Here is a 14,270-nt window from a genome sequence, read left to right on the forward strand (position 1 = left end):
CCACTGGCATATGAATGGTGAACCACAACCTTTGCCTCATTTTTCCATCAAGTCGTTTGACTGCTGTTGAGTTGGATGAATTCTTCATATGTTGCAGATATTAACTTTCTACCAGACAAATGCTCACAAATGCTTTCTACCTCACAAATGCTTTCTTCTATTCCACCAGCTGACTTTTTGCTGTGTCCTTTGATACCTGGCTGTTATGTTAAAAGTGGATCATTTGAGCCAGGCATAGTGGTCCCAGCACTCGAGGCAGAAGAGGGTGGATCTACATGAGTTTGAAGCCAGCCTGGTCTTTACAGTGAGTTCCAGGACAGCCAGGGTTACACAGAGAAACTGTCTTGAAACACCAAAACCAAAACCAAACACACACACAAACCCAAGATGGATTATTTATCTTCTCACCATTGAGAGTTATAGGATTGTGCATTCTGGATGCAAAGTCCTTAGCAGAGATAACATTGCAATTATTTTTTTCTTATTCTCTTAGTAAGCCTTTTCAACATTTTGATGGTGTTATTCACAATATAGTATCTGTCAACTTTGGTGAAGTTCATTTCTTTCTGTTGACTTTTGTGTAATATCTATAAAATCACAGCCTGTCCCAGGGCCACGAAGATTTACCCCTATATGTTATTCCTAGAACTTTATAGCTTTCACTTCTGTGATTCATTTTGAGACAGTTTCCTTTTTGGATAGGTTTTGAGGTAGAGGTCCAGCTTCATTCCTTGGCATATGGATTTGAAGTACCCCAGCACTGTAAAAAACATTATTCTTTTCCATTCAAATAGCTTAGCCCCTAATTAGATGCACTCACAGTAAATCTGAGGACTTATTTCTGGACCATAAATCCTAATTATTCATTCTAACTTATTCCAGTCTCTTAACCTGTAAAATTAATGAAAGGTTGTTTATTTATTTTGAGAGAATGTCTCTCTGGGTAGCCTTGACTGGCCTGCAACTCATTATATAGACCAGGCTGGAGTTGAACTCACAGAGATCCACCAGCCTCTGCCTCCTTGAGGGGTGGGATTAAAGATGTGGCTCAGCCTGAAGGGTTGTTTAATGCTGAATTTTCTTAACAGTTCCCTGACACTTGCCAATTGTGTGGGCCATGGGGTTTTTCTCTTCTTCTTTCTTCTTCTCCACATTCTTCCTTCTCCTCCTTATGTTTTAAAAATAGTATTTTGCTCTGTAGTGCAGACCTCAGATGCAGAGCGTCAAGGCAGGAAGTGAATGCGTCCAGCCTGTGCTCCTTGCTTTCATTTTCTTAATGGCGCTCATGTGGTGCAGGTCGGCCATGAACTCCATATGCAGCCTGACAGACTTCCGATCCTCCTGCCTCCACTCCCATGAGCATGGAGGTTACATGTGCTGTCACATTCCTTTTATGCTGTGCTGAAGCTCTGAGTGTGCTAGGCAAGTGTGATCAACAGAACTGGGTCCCCAGCCCATAATTTTTATTTTTTTCTAAAGTTTTCATTTATGGCAAGCCATGCTAGTTTCTTGTTTGCTCTTTTAAAAAGTAAATGGATTCAAAGAAAGACAGAGATGAGATAAAGACAGACTGGCAGAATCTTGAAGTATGCTTTTTTTTTTTCTTTGTGGGAGAGTTAGAGAAGAAAATCTACAGGGTGGTGAATTTACTTCTCCTCAGAGACAGGTCAGCTGATTTGGTTGCTATCTCTGAAATGGAAGATTTATTTATTTATTAGGGAGCCAGTGTCTACCCTCTATCCTGTTAAAGAATGTAAATCATTTCCTAAGAGTCTGCTCAGAGAGCCGGTACTGAAGTTCTGCGTTTCTCAGAGAGCCAGAAGCAAGCACACAGCCACAGGCTTGGTTGGCAGGCTGTGTAGCTGATGGGTTGTGTCTGCCGCAGACGCCTCTACCCTCAGACAGCTGTGACGCACTGCCGTGACATCTGTTCCCAATCCAGCACAAAGGAACTTCAAATCAGGCACAGTCCTATTCCCAGGACTTTGGTCTGTTTTCAGTTCTTGTCAGCAGAGGAGCAGACTATTTCTCTTTAAAGCCCAGCAGGCTAAGTGAACACTGTAACAATTTTTTCTCTGTCACCCGTGAGAAAGAACCTTATTCTCAAAGGGAGCATCTGCTACTTCTGCATCTGGACACAGCCCACGACCAAGATGGTCATGTTTATTTGCGATGGATAACGTGCCATCAGGGTTATGGGTGAGGACTGAAATGTGCATGTTAACTTACTCATTACAAAGTTATTTTTGGAAGCAGTTCATTGCTCGACAGTTTTGCTATTGATCTAGGGGATCTACAGAAAGGAGATTGATCAACTCATTTAATTGGTACATACTGAGAGCTTGGGGCAAATACTGGATAAGTTTCCTGTTCCAACATTGCTAGACTGAAGTCAAAACTGGGTCCTTCTTTCCTCCAAACCCACATTCCAGCTGGAAAGTGCTTAATGATGAAGCCTGGCTTTGAAGCACCCCAAGTTTGCCCCACATCTAGGTGGTTTGAGGTGTTGGGGTCCGACTTTTGAAAGGTTTGCGATTCATTCCCTAGTGGTGAGAATAGTCCAGAGTCAGGTTTATTCTGCACTGAAATGTCTAGATTTCTAGAACTGTGGTGTGGACCAGAATCTCCTGAATTCATTAGGTTTTGACCATTGGGTGGTTTGGTGTATACCATCCCCAGGACCCTGCACTGACTAGCAAAGCTAAAAACTGTTCATAAAAAAGGTTCTTTTTAATACCTAATTCCAAGCTGAGCATGGTGCTCATGTCTGGAATTTGAGAGGCCAAAATATGAAGATCACACTGAGTCTGAGGCTAGCCTGAGCTACAGAGTGACTTTTAGGTCTGAGCCTTGAGCTACAGAGTAAAGTACTGTCTTAACCCCTACAAAACCCAAACCCAAGTAAATAAATAATATTCTGGCTGAATTAGGTGGTGGTGTGGTACAGCATGTGATGCGTGCTGGAGGCAGAGCCAGGAGGGGCTAGAATTCAGCACAGACTGAAATTCTAAGAACCCTGGTTTCAGAACAAGAGCAGCTCACCCTTCAGCAGGAGGCTCCTTATCTGCCTGCAAAGCCCATTTCCACCTCCCCTCCCCCCTTTCTCTGAGCACCACTTTACTTCCTGACCTTTTGGCTAAGATTAAGTGACATATTTCCAGGTATCAGAAGAAGAAGAAACGGTTTTCTTGTGAAGGCCTCCTGAAAGGGGCAGAAGCAGGTGGTTCTGGCAGCACAGCCAGAACCAAGTGGGTGGGCGAATCCCAGGCTTGTGCTGGTCCTGGGTTTAAACCGCGCCTGTACCATCTTGTATCGCAAAGGTTAACTGTCTTGCTTGGGAAGGGTTTTACTAAGGCCCAAGAGTCAGAGGGAGTAATTATGGAAGAAGCTCATTGGGTTTAAAAATAGACATAGGAGCACAGGCAAGTCCTGCTGGGACTAGTGAATGGATGTCAGATCCAGGTTTTGGGGCCGAGACCCCTTCTTGAGCTCACTTACTAAATGTGTATTGATGATTTCTTCTATTGAGATATAAATGACTGGCTTGCTGACGGTCACCAAGTCTGTGTATTTGTCCATGTTAAACTTCTCCTCTGGTTCATGAACATCGCATGCTTCCTGGAAGTATTTCCTGAAAACAGAGGAAAGCGGTGTTAAGATAGAGTCAGACCTGTAAGTGGAATAGCTTCACTAATGAGTTTTGAAACACTGACTAGAGCCCTCGTTCACCCCAGCCTTGGGGCACTTTCCAGTGAACGGATGTCTGAGCCACTGGGGTTGAGCAGGTGACCCAATGGTGAAGCATGAGCACCGGAGTTCGCATCTCAGGCACTCCCACAAAAAATCTGGGTGTGGTGGCATGTGCCTGAGACAGCACTGCTGGGGAGGAGAGCAGAGACGGCAGACTCTGGGAGCTCACCCGACAGCCAGCGGGCCAAACTGAGGAGCTTCCAGTTCCTCGGGAGCTCATGTCAAAAATAAAGTAGAAGGTGACAAAAAAGACACCCAGCGTCAGCCTCTTTCTTCCACACGCATACACACGTCCTACCCCAACACACGTTTAACACACATACACATGTAAATGACTGTGTGTGTGTTGAAGATTGATCCAAGGACTTTGCACATGTAAGCACATGCTGAACCACTGAGCTATATCCCCAGCAAATAAGTCCTCACCTGAGAATTGAGTTTTACAGAGAATATAACTCCAAAACCAATTCAGTAAGTCGGACGCCTTAAATGACATAGGCTCTCTGGTCTACAACACTGCAAAAACTACCCTTCGAAGCTTCTGACACCAGTTTGACAAAAACGAGAGCTAAGCCTCCTCCTCCTCACTAGATCCAAGTGGTGGTACGTGATCAGCCAACTGAAAGACTGCCTCAGCTACCAACATCAATTTGGAAAAATGTCTGAGGGCTAGTTAGGGCTAAGACCCTGACAAGTCTCACATGAACGAAAGCTAAAGAGCACAGAGGTGAAAGAAAGCCAGGGGTGTGGCAGCATAGTCTAAAGGCCCGAAGTGGGTTTCACCCGAGACCTTCGCCCAAGAGTGTGCGTGTGTGTGCTTGCTGTGTATAACGTGTGTGTAATCTGTGTGTGTGAGAGTGTAATATATGTGTGTGTAATTATGTGTGTATATAAATTATCATATGTAAGTACATAAATGTGTATATATCATATGTATGTAATAAAAGTGTGAGTAATTAAATACATATATCATGAGTAATATGTGTGTATAATTATACATATGCGTGTAATTATATATGTATATGTGCATACAGGACATATGTGTAATATATGTGTAAAACTAGATGTATACATATTGTATATGTAATATATACATATGTAACTGTATGTGTGCATATATATTGTATGTATGTAATATAGGTGTATATTGTGTGTAACTATATGTGTATATAAATGTTATATGTATGTAATATGTGTGTAATCATATGTTTATATACTGTATATGTGTGTGTTACTGTATATAGTTTCAAGTGTTTCTTATGCCTGAAATCATCTATCACGTGTTTTCTAGGGCACCTGAGCCTCTGCTTAGAGTTGACAGTTGACTTCTTCCTTCCCTGCCCTGGGCGGAGTGAGGCAGCTATGTTTCAGGGTGTCATGCTCCCCAGTGACAGTAAGTCTTCCTGTGAGGTGCTGAGGAATGAAAAGAATACCAGAATAAATGAGTGAAAGAGGAAAAGGATACATTTTGGAGGATAATGATGGAAAACAGAAGACTGACAGGGATAACTTAAGAAAAAAAGAATCCCAGCATGCTAACGAACACCTTTGTTCCTCCCATCCTTCAAGGGGCAGACGCAGGCAGATCTCTGTGAGTTCAAGGCCAGCCTGGTCTACAGACTGAGTTCCAGGACATCCAAGGCTACTTAAGGAGATCCTGTCTCAAACAAACAAATGAATGAAAGGGAAGACCTATGAGCATTAAAGAGTTTGTGAGAACATGGGAAACACCATTGCTTTTAGTTAGTGAAAAGAGCTAAAGTTGGCAGCTGAAGAAATCAAAACTTCCCACAATGAGAGGACTTGGGCAACCTTCTCATAAACGGCAGATTCCACAGAGATGTGAACCAGCAGTGAAGCTGTAAACCCAGAGGAAACTGACGAATGGGAAGTCCCTTTCCACACAGAGGTCACATAAATTTTACACTTTACTTGCAGACACAAGAGAGCAAAGACAAGCCAAGATGGACGTGTCTGCTCAGAGCTTCCAGATGCACCAGTGACCAGCAGCAGTGGCTCACTTCTCCTCTGTCCTCATGGAATGATTAGTGACAGAATCAAGAGAGAGAAACAGACGCAATAGAATTTTATCTCTTATGCGTGCAATGAAGTAAGGCTTGAGGACAGGGCGGATTGTATTCACACAGGATCATCTGGAAATACAAAAGCTGGGGTTTCCCCAACCTTTCCAAATGAAACACACCATTTCCTACCATTGTTACAGATAAGGCAAATTCTTCCCAACTGGAAAACAATTTGAAAAAAAAATTATCTTCTTACTTCAACAAATCAGTTATTTTTGAGTGTTTTATTTTAAGTGCTATGAGTGTGTCCCACATCTGGGTCAGTGTTTCACCAGAAGCGTAGATCCTGAACAGGAAGGACTCAGTGCAGTGGGTGGAGGGGATAGGGTGGGAACAATGGGCCTGAGTGATCTTCCCTGCTCCTTTTCCTCTATCCTCTCAGTGGCAGCTGCGGGAGGCACACAGCCACGTGACGTGGGGCACCTGGCCTCCTCCGTGGCCTTGTTTCTATGTATAGAACATTTCATTCTTGTCTGTCTTCCCATGTGTCTCACCTGAATTCCTGATAGGTCTCTGATAAATAATTGTTCATTGATGACAGATGCTCATTTTCTCCCTCAAACAGCTTGTTGGAGGCTGCGTGTTGAAGAACCTTCGCCACAGAGCCCAGGTTTCTCCTTTGGTCAGAATTAATCTGACCTCCGGCTGTCATGTCAATGATGTCAAAGCCATCCGGAGCCACAATGGCTGGGTTCATATAGCGGTAGTACAGGAGGTTCCCCACAATCTGCACAGGGAAAGGGTCATCTTCAGGAGACAAGTGAGCTCTGGCGGCTTCTTATCTTTAAGCATACACTCATGTTTTTTTACATTTACATTTCTAAGAGAGGGTATCGTTTTCAGACATGAATCTTGTTTTTTGGCATTTAAAATTTAAGGAATTATATCATATATCTATGTATCTATCTGTGTATCTATGTATCTATCTATTTGTGTGTGTATGTAGACACACATGTCATGGTACACATGCAGAAACCAGAGGATAACTTGTTGAAGTTGCTTCTCTTTTTCTACCATGTTGGCTCTGGAGATCAAACTTGGGTTGACACACTTAGGGGTAAGTATCTTTACCCACTAAACCATCTCATCAGCCCCTGAAGTGCCTCCTTTACAGAGCTGAAGGAGGTGAACATAGCCACATACTAGCACTATATGTCACACAGTTCTTTTTGGTGACAAATAGGCTAATGACCCTGAAATGTTTTAACAGAGTTGCAATGATGTCTAAAGTTTCCAGATTAGCCTCAACAGACAATAATCTCAACAGTCGTTAAACACCAAAGATCTACATCTATAGTCACACATGAGGAAGAATGTCACACAACCGTCCACTGGTATTTCTGCCTCAGAACCCCAGAGAAGCTGCGGTGTGGTCGCCCGTGAGAGTCTACCTTTAATAGCTCTTCTTCCGTGGCATCAGGGAATTTCTCACGGATCGAGTTCTTCAGTACTTTGGCTATATACCTCAATCCATAACTACACGTGGAACAGATGACAAAAGAAAATAATGGGAAAAGGCTAAGTGAGCAAGAAGCACGGCAATTGTTCCAGTCAACCAAAGCTCGGCAGTTGTCCTAAAAATTCAACACAAAGTGAGATGCAATGGAATCACGGGGTTTCTTCCACTGACACTAATACCTGAGTGCTGTTTGGGGCCATGAGCAGGGGGGTGCTTCTTCATTAGAGGGTAGGTATGCATTAAAATCATTTGAGTAGGCCACCTTGTATTTCTGGGGTTTTTGTTTGTTTGTTTGTTTTAAGATAGGGTCTTGCTGTATAGACCAGTCTGGTCTCATATCCATGATCATCATGCCTGGCTCATTATCATAATGTTAAAGAGCAAACACAACACAAGGGAGAATTCCTGCCTTTACTCCAGGGCCTTAGGTAATATTCCAAGCACTTCAGCAAAGGCTGCTAAAGTTGCTGTGAAATCAACTTACGGCAGCAGATCGAGGGAAGAAATGATAGAACCCAGGACTTTGTCGGTGACCTTTCTCAGGTTTTCAATAGATGCCTCCAGTTTGTTCTTCACCTCTGGGTATGTCAGGGCTTGCTCTGTGGTCACGTCGTAAGGCAGCTTGCTGAAATACAAGGGTTCAAATGAACAGGCATGGAGGAGGTACGCATCTGAGCACCAGTGTCCTGCCAGCTTGGCTCTGCAGTCAGGCTCTGCAGTCCTGGAGGTTGTCCAGGACTCGAGCAGCAAAGGTTTGTTAAGACACTCATAGTGCACCTTCCTTCCGGGGAGGACTCCGAGGCCCCTCTTAGCTCTGATGGAACAGTAAAGGGTGGACCAGGTTATATAGACCAGCTAATACATACTCCCTCCCTCCCCCTTTTCCTACTGTGATTGAGCCCACAGCCTTGTGCATGCTACTCAAATGCTTTACTAGTGAGCTACAACCTCAACCCTGTTTCCTTTTTTAAGGTCTCTGAGTCGGGTCTCACATATTCCAGACTGGCCTGAAACTTACTATGTAGGTGAGTATCGCAGTTACTTTTTTGTTGCTATGACGAAACACCATGACTAAGACAACATATGAAAGAAAACATTTAATTGGGGCTCACGGCAGGGAGCATGAAAGCAGAAGCCATGGTGCTGGAGCAGTAGCTGAGAGCTTCCATCCAGATCTGCAAACAGCTGACATAGCTAATTGGGGAAGGCACAGGCTTTGGAAACCTCAAAGCTTATCCCCAAATGACACACCTCTTCCAACAAGGCCACACCTCCTAATCCTTCCCAAAAAGTTCTACCAACTGTGGACAAAGGATTCAAATAAGTGAGTCAGCTGGGACCTTCCTCCTTCAGACCACTACAGTGAGGCTTGCTGCAGAGTATTTGATCCCCTTCTGGACCCCAAGGTTGTGAACTGTAAAAACCTGTTTATTCTTTGGTGTGATCAGCCCTAACACACCTTTAATCCAAGAGCTTTCTGCACACAGAATTTAATAACGTTAACCATCGGTCAAGAGTTGGAACAAGAAACCAGATGACAGGGATTTAGTAGAAAGGAGGGAGTTAGGAGTATTTAGGACAGCATGGAGAAGAAGGGACTCTCTGGCTTTTGGTTTTTAGATTTTTCATTTGAGACATGAGTTGAGTAGGAAGGTCAATCCATAACTACACGTGGAACAGATGACAAAAGAAAATAATGGGAAAAGGCTAAGTGAGCAAGAAGCACGGCAATTGTTCCAGCAACCATGGGTGCTTTCTCTGCCTCTCTGAGCTAGCAGGTTTTCGCCCAGCATCTGGCTCATAAGTCTTTATGAGTAAAACAGAACAGCTGGGATTTTCACCCATTTTATAACAACAGAAACTGACACAGGAGTTTGGGTCTAGATTTAGAAACACAAAGAATGAACAAGGAAAGGAATTATAGGAGTAGAGATTGGGATCAGTTGCTTCCGAAATGTGAAAATACCATTCAGCATCAAGAGGAGGAGGCTGGGAACTCACTTAGCCAGTAAAGTGCTTACTTCACAAGTACAAGGCCATGACTTTTAGTGCTGGAACCCACAAAAAGAAAGGCCAGAAATGATGGTGAACATGTAATCACAGATCCACAGAGGTGGAGACATGAGGATTCCTGGAGCTCACTGGCCTGCCAGTCTTGAATTGTGAATTCCAGGCTAGTGAGACATCCTGCTTCAAAGAGTACACACACACACACACACACACACACACACACACACACACACACACACGTCTATGAATATAAACAGCATAGAAATGTTAAGGAAAGATAACACTTCAGAAACTGACTTTTGATAGTAACTTTTCCCCTTATAGGGCTTAAGAGTATACGTGCACAAATGAACACGAGGTGCTGGAGGGATGGCTCAGAGGTTAAGAGCACTTGTTGCCCTTGCAGAGGACACAGGTTCAATTCCTAGCACCCATGTGATCGTGTGATCGGTTATAACCATCCATAATCCCAATTTCAGGGGTTCTTCTCTCGTTCTGACCTCTGTTGGCACCAGGCACATATATGGTGCACATACATACAACAGAGGGTGACTAACACACAAAATTAAAAATAAACCCAAACAAACAAACAAAAAACTGTAAGAATCAACAATTACAAAGCAGGACAAAGCCAACATTCCCCACATCTGTTACCTGGCCTCTCCAGTCTGTGTTTCCAGCTGGTTCACCCAAGCCTTGTAAACTTCCACAGGGTTAGTGTTGATGACCAGGGTCTTGTCCTCGATGATCTCTTTCACCACTGGAGCCAAGAGCTGGCGCAGGGTGTTCTGTCCCCGGGCACCTCTGTTAAAGCTGACAACCATCTTGATGACTGTAGGATTGCCCGTAACTATGTCCTGTACCTGGTCCACCTTGGACCTAAGCAAAGCCCAAGCCAAGACAAGATGGTTAGCTTCTTCGGATAGAGATTCATGGCACAAGAGAGCTTTGTGTGGTTTTGTTTTTCTTCATTAAAAAAAAAAAAAAAACAAAAAACCTGATTTGATTTCAACAGAAGCTGCCACTTGTAAGATGTGTGTTTCTTACCTGGGCAATTCAAGGCCCAGAAAGGCCCAGAAAATTAAGCTGCAGCCTCAGTCTCCTCCTACAGGGAGGGATGAGCTACAAAGGAATTACAACTAAGACAATTGGGTGATGCTGTCCCTGTTTACCACATTTAGAAGAAATCTTCCTTGGCTGAAATCTTTCGTGGTTCACTGCCACGTGGCTTCTAGCTGCATCCCTGAGCTCAGCCAGGCTGAGCTACCTGGCTCTGAAGCTCTGTTCTTGATTATCCTCCCTCTTCTCTACTTTCTATCATGGTCTTTATTGGACCTAGTCATTCATATTTATTTTCTCTGCATGTTCTTCTTCAAAGTTAAAGTCTCTTTTCTTTCTTTTTTGTTTGTTTGTTTGTTTGTTTGTTTTTTGAGACAGGAGTGTCTCTGTGTAACAGCCCTGGCTGTTCTTGAACTCACTCTGTAGACCAGTTGCATGAGCTAGTAGAGTGGATGGGGTAAAATCAGTGATCTAAACTAGTTACTGATCCACCAAAGCCCTGGCATACCATGCTGTCCCCTCGATCACTTACATGCGTCACTCCTCTCTCTGCGACCTGTCTTTAGGTCTGAGTTTTAAATCCATACCTCCTTCCTAGGGACCAATTTGGAATTTGTTATTTTTGTTTATCTATTTTCACCAACATGTTGTCTATAAGTTCAAACTCATTGTTTTAAACACACAAGCTACCTTTTCCCCATGTCTTTCCTTATTTCTATGACTTCTGTAGCTTTGTTTTATTCAACATATACACTTTGTTCAGGTTAGGTTTCTAAAAAAAAAAAAAATCAGTGTGGTCAAAACCCTTCCATTGCTCCTCAGAAGGTAAAGAGAGAGGCTAGAAATGTGGCTCCATAGTTAGGAGTGCTTTTTTATACCTCCAGAGCACCTGAGTTTGGTTCCCAGGGTCCATTTCTGCCTGTAACTCCACTTCCAAGAATCTAATACCCTCTGCTGGCCTTGGTGAGATACAAACACACTTACACACACCCAAACACATACCACACACACACACCCAAACACATACCACACACACACTCTCACACACACAGACACTCACAGTAAAAGTAGATTTTAAAATTGAGGCAGGAAAACAGCCCCGACACCTGGCCTTCCCCCACTGCTTCCTGTGACACGGACCCAGCCCATCTTTGCAGCTTCGTCTTGGCCAGACAAATCTACCTCCTCTCTTGCACTTGTGCTCACTCTCCTGCTACGCTTTTCTAGCTCTTACAATGATGACTCAAGATTTGGGTTAGGCAGCTGCTTTTTCATTAAGAACGAATTCAGTTGACCCAGTGGAACTGTCCTCCACAGCCACTGGACCTGGCATGTGCCTGCACTTGGCACACTGCATTGCTGGGCATTACTCCTCTCGCGTCATCTCACTCACCAGCTTACAGATCCCCCCAGCATAAGCGCTTCAGAGGCCCCCAGGAGCTGGCAGAGCTTACAGTTCCAGGAAGTTATAAAAGCAAGTAAGAGCCACCCTCGTCTGGGACACTTTTCATGCATTCTGGGGAACTAATTTATTTGCTACTCTATAATTTTTTTTTAATTAACTGAGTCAAAAAAAAGAGAAAAAAAAAAAACAACAACCCACATCATCAAGACTTGCTGACACTCAACGGGAAAGGAAGACTGTCCAACAGAGATCACGTCTCTGCCCCACTCACTGCAGGTGCTGTTCCTGAGAACCAGGAAGTAACTCTTCTCATGACTTCCAGTAAGCTTCTGGTTTTTCAGTCAGAGACAGTAAAAGCTGTTTCAGCTGGATCTCCAGTAGGAGAAATCTATAACTAATTGCTCCAACAAGCCAGAAATTCAACGTGAATTCCACTGTAAATACCCCATTTAAAGTTATGTCTGTCCGCCTGAGCTCGCCTATCACTAACGCGAGGACCCCCATCTCGGTGTTTTCACTTGGATTTTATACCTACTTGATTTCTTCCTCCAGAGCAGTTTTGAAAAGCTTCAGCAGCAGGTACTCTTCCCTCTGATTAGAGGCATAATTGTATAGTGTGAAAATAACAGTGTCCATGAACTTCGTCGACTTGTTCTGTGGCATCTGGAAAATCAGCTTAGCCAGGTATGAAGGCTTGGTCTACAAGGAAAGAGGGAAGCAGTCAGCCCTGAGAGCTACAGGCCGATACTTATGAAAGCTGAACACAGCATCCGATTCCCTGCTCTTCCACAACTTAACACATCATGGAAAACAGACATGTGCGTTCCTAGCACACAGCCTTTAAAAGATGTCAGATAATATTATTCCAACTCCAGCGCAGGCAGCCACACTTGAAAGGGGCAAGACGTAAGTGGTGCTTACTGCATGGCTGTTTACTATAGTTACCTTTTCTACATTTTGTACTTTTAACCCTTTGAAGTCATATGTATTATAATGTGACTTCAATTATAATTATATGTATATAATTATTATAATGTGTAATATAATTACAATTATATTACTATAGGGACACGGAAGAGGAGGTGGGCCCGTAGAGTCTGGAATAGAAGAGAAAGAAAGGAACAAACTAAAGTACACACAGGCTGGCCTAGAGAGATTGACAGATTGTCAAGAGGAGGAAAAGCATCACATCTGTATCTAGAAGGAGAAAGAGAAGGCCCCGCTTACACATGGAGACAGCCCACCATGACACTCTATAAAGAGGGAGAAGGTGTAAGGCTGGGGGGCTGGGGTGGTTCAGATAGCCAACAAGAGAAATTCCAGGAAGAACATGACTAAAAACGAGGACCACAAAAGAACTCAAGGGATCGACAGGGAGTGGAGGACACCGGAGCTCCACTGCAGTCAGACTTAAGGGCAGGAGGGGCAGCCTCTGGGCTAGGCTCTGCCGCCTGGACTGAAGTTATAGCATGTATAGAAGGAGGAATTCACACAGAAAGATGGGATGCTCTTATTCTTCTCACTGCTCACGAGAAAAGAAAGTGTTCAATTAATATGCTTGACAGCTAATAGTCAGCAGAGATGTCCTAGCAACAGGGCCTGAAGGTTTCCAAAACAAACAACAAACAAACAAACCAGGTTCTGGTTTTTATTGCCACTTTGATTTAGCTTTAAGGTCAGAGTGATGGGTTGAAATTTTATGCACAAGATACCCAGGACACTCTTAACCACGGAGCCATCTCTCCAGCCCAGGACAATGATTTCTTGATAGAGTGATAGTGTCTTTTCTACTGACTAACTAAATGCAAGGATCATGATTTTTTTTTTTTAAAGAGTATTTCATACATGGCTCATGCTGGAGATAGTCCTACGGAAAACCTCTCCTGGCTGGACTGCTGGGTTTAAGAGTCTTTACTAAGGTGTTATCAAAGGACCAAAGGAATCCAGGCCATTCTCTTTCCTACAATCTCTTTCTTGACCTTGGACTCGTATCTCAAAAACAGAAGGCAAGACAAACACCACACAGGCTAGAATTTCATGCCGCTGAATAGCTGTTCCCTGCTGCTCTTGGTGTGGGAGGTTTTATAGGCTGAAGGTTCATGCAATCATTCTAAACATGTTCCGAGGCCTTTTCACCTTAATGAATCTCATGTTATAACAGGGTAAACAGCATAATTCTTGGCCATTGACTTCACTCTTAAACCTTTCTTACAATAGAATTCTATCAAAGTTTGAAAACTTAACCTATAGAAACTTGTAATTTCAAAGATACAAAAAAAAAAAGTTGAAGTGTTTAAGATTAAACACTCAGCCACTGGTTGACTACTACTTGAAATTAGACAAGAAAACCAACTCTGCTTAAGGTAGCCAGGAGTGGGTTTGGGGTTGGGGAGTAGGGCGGGGCTCTTTGCCAGGTCAGCAGTGGATCACACAGGCAGAACTAAGCATGGGCAGTTTTCCTCCTGTGCTTCCACACAGTGGCCATCAGAGGCACATACATCTG

At 43.6% G+C, this 14,270-nt stretch overlaps 1 protein-coding gene across 1 annotated transcript in view; it reads right to left on the reverse strand.

Moving 5' to 3' along the window:
- The window catches only part of Iqgap2 (IQ motif containing GTPase activating protein 2), a 257,708-nt gene that overhangs the window by 23,420 nt on the left and 220,018 nt on the right, over nt 1-14,270 (reverse strand). Inside the window, exons 23-28 of the mRNA XM_060385592.1 lie at nt 12,303-12,466; nt 9,958-10,182; nt 7,778-7,918; nt 7,226-7,310; nt 6,329-6,561; nt 3,499-3,631 (exon numbers count right to left, since the gene is read on the reverse strand). Coding sequence (XP_060241575.1) covers nt 3,499-3,631; nt 6,329-6,561; nt 7,226-7,310; nt 7,778-7,918; nt 9,958-10,182; nt 12,303-12,466 — 981 coding nt within the window. The remainder of the gene's footprint in view (nt 1-3,498; nt 3,632-6,328; nt 6,562-7,225; nt 7,311-7,777; nt 7,919-9,957; nt 10,183-12,302; nt 12,467-14,270) is intronic.

The sequence above is a fragment of the Meriones unguiculatus genome, chromosome 6 (assembly GCF_030254825.1).
Source record: "Meriones unguiculatus strain TT.TT164.6M chromosome 6, Bangor_MerUng_6.1, whole genome shotgun sequence".
Lineage (NCBI taxonomy): Eukaryota > Metazoa > Chordata > Mammalia > Rodentia > Muridae > Meriones > Meriones unguiculatus.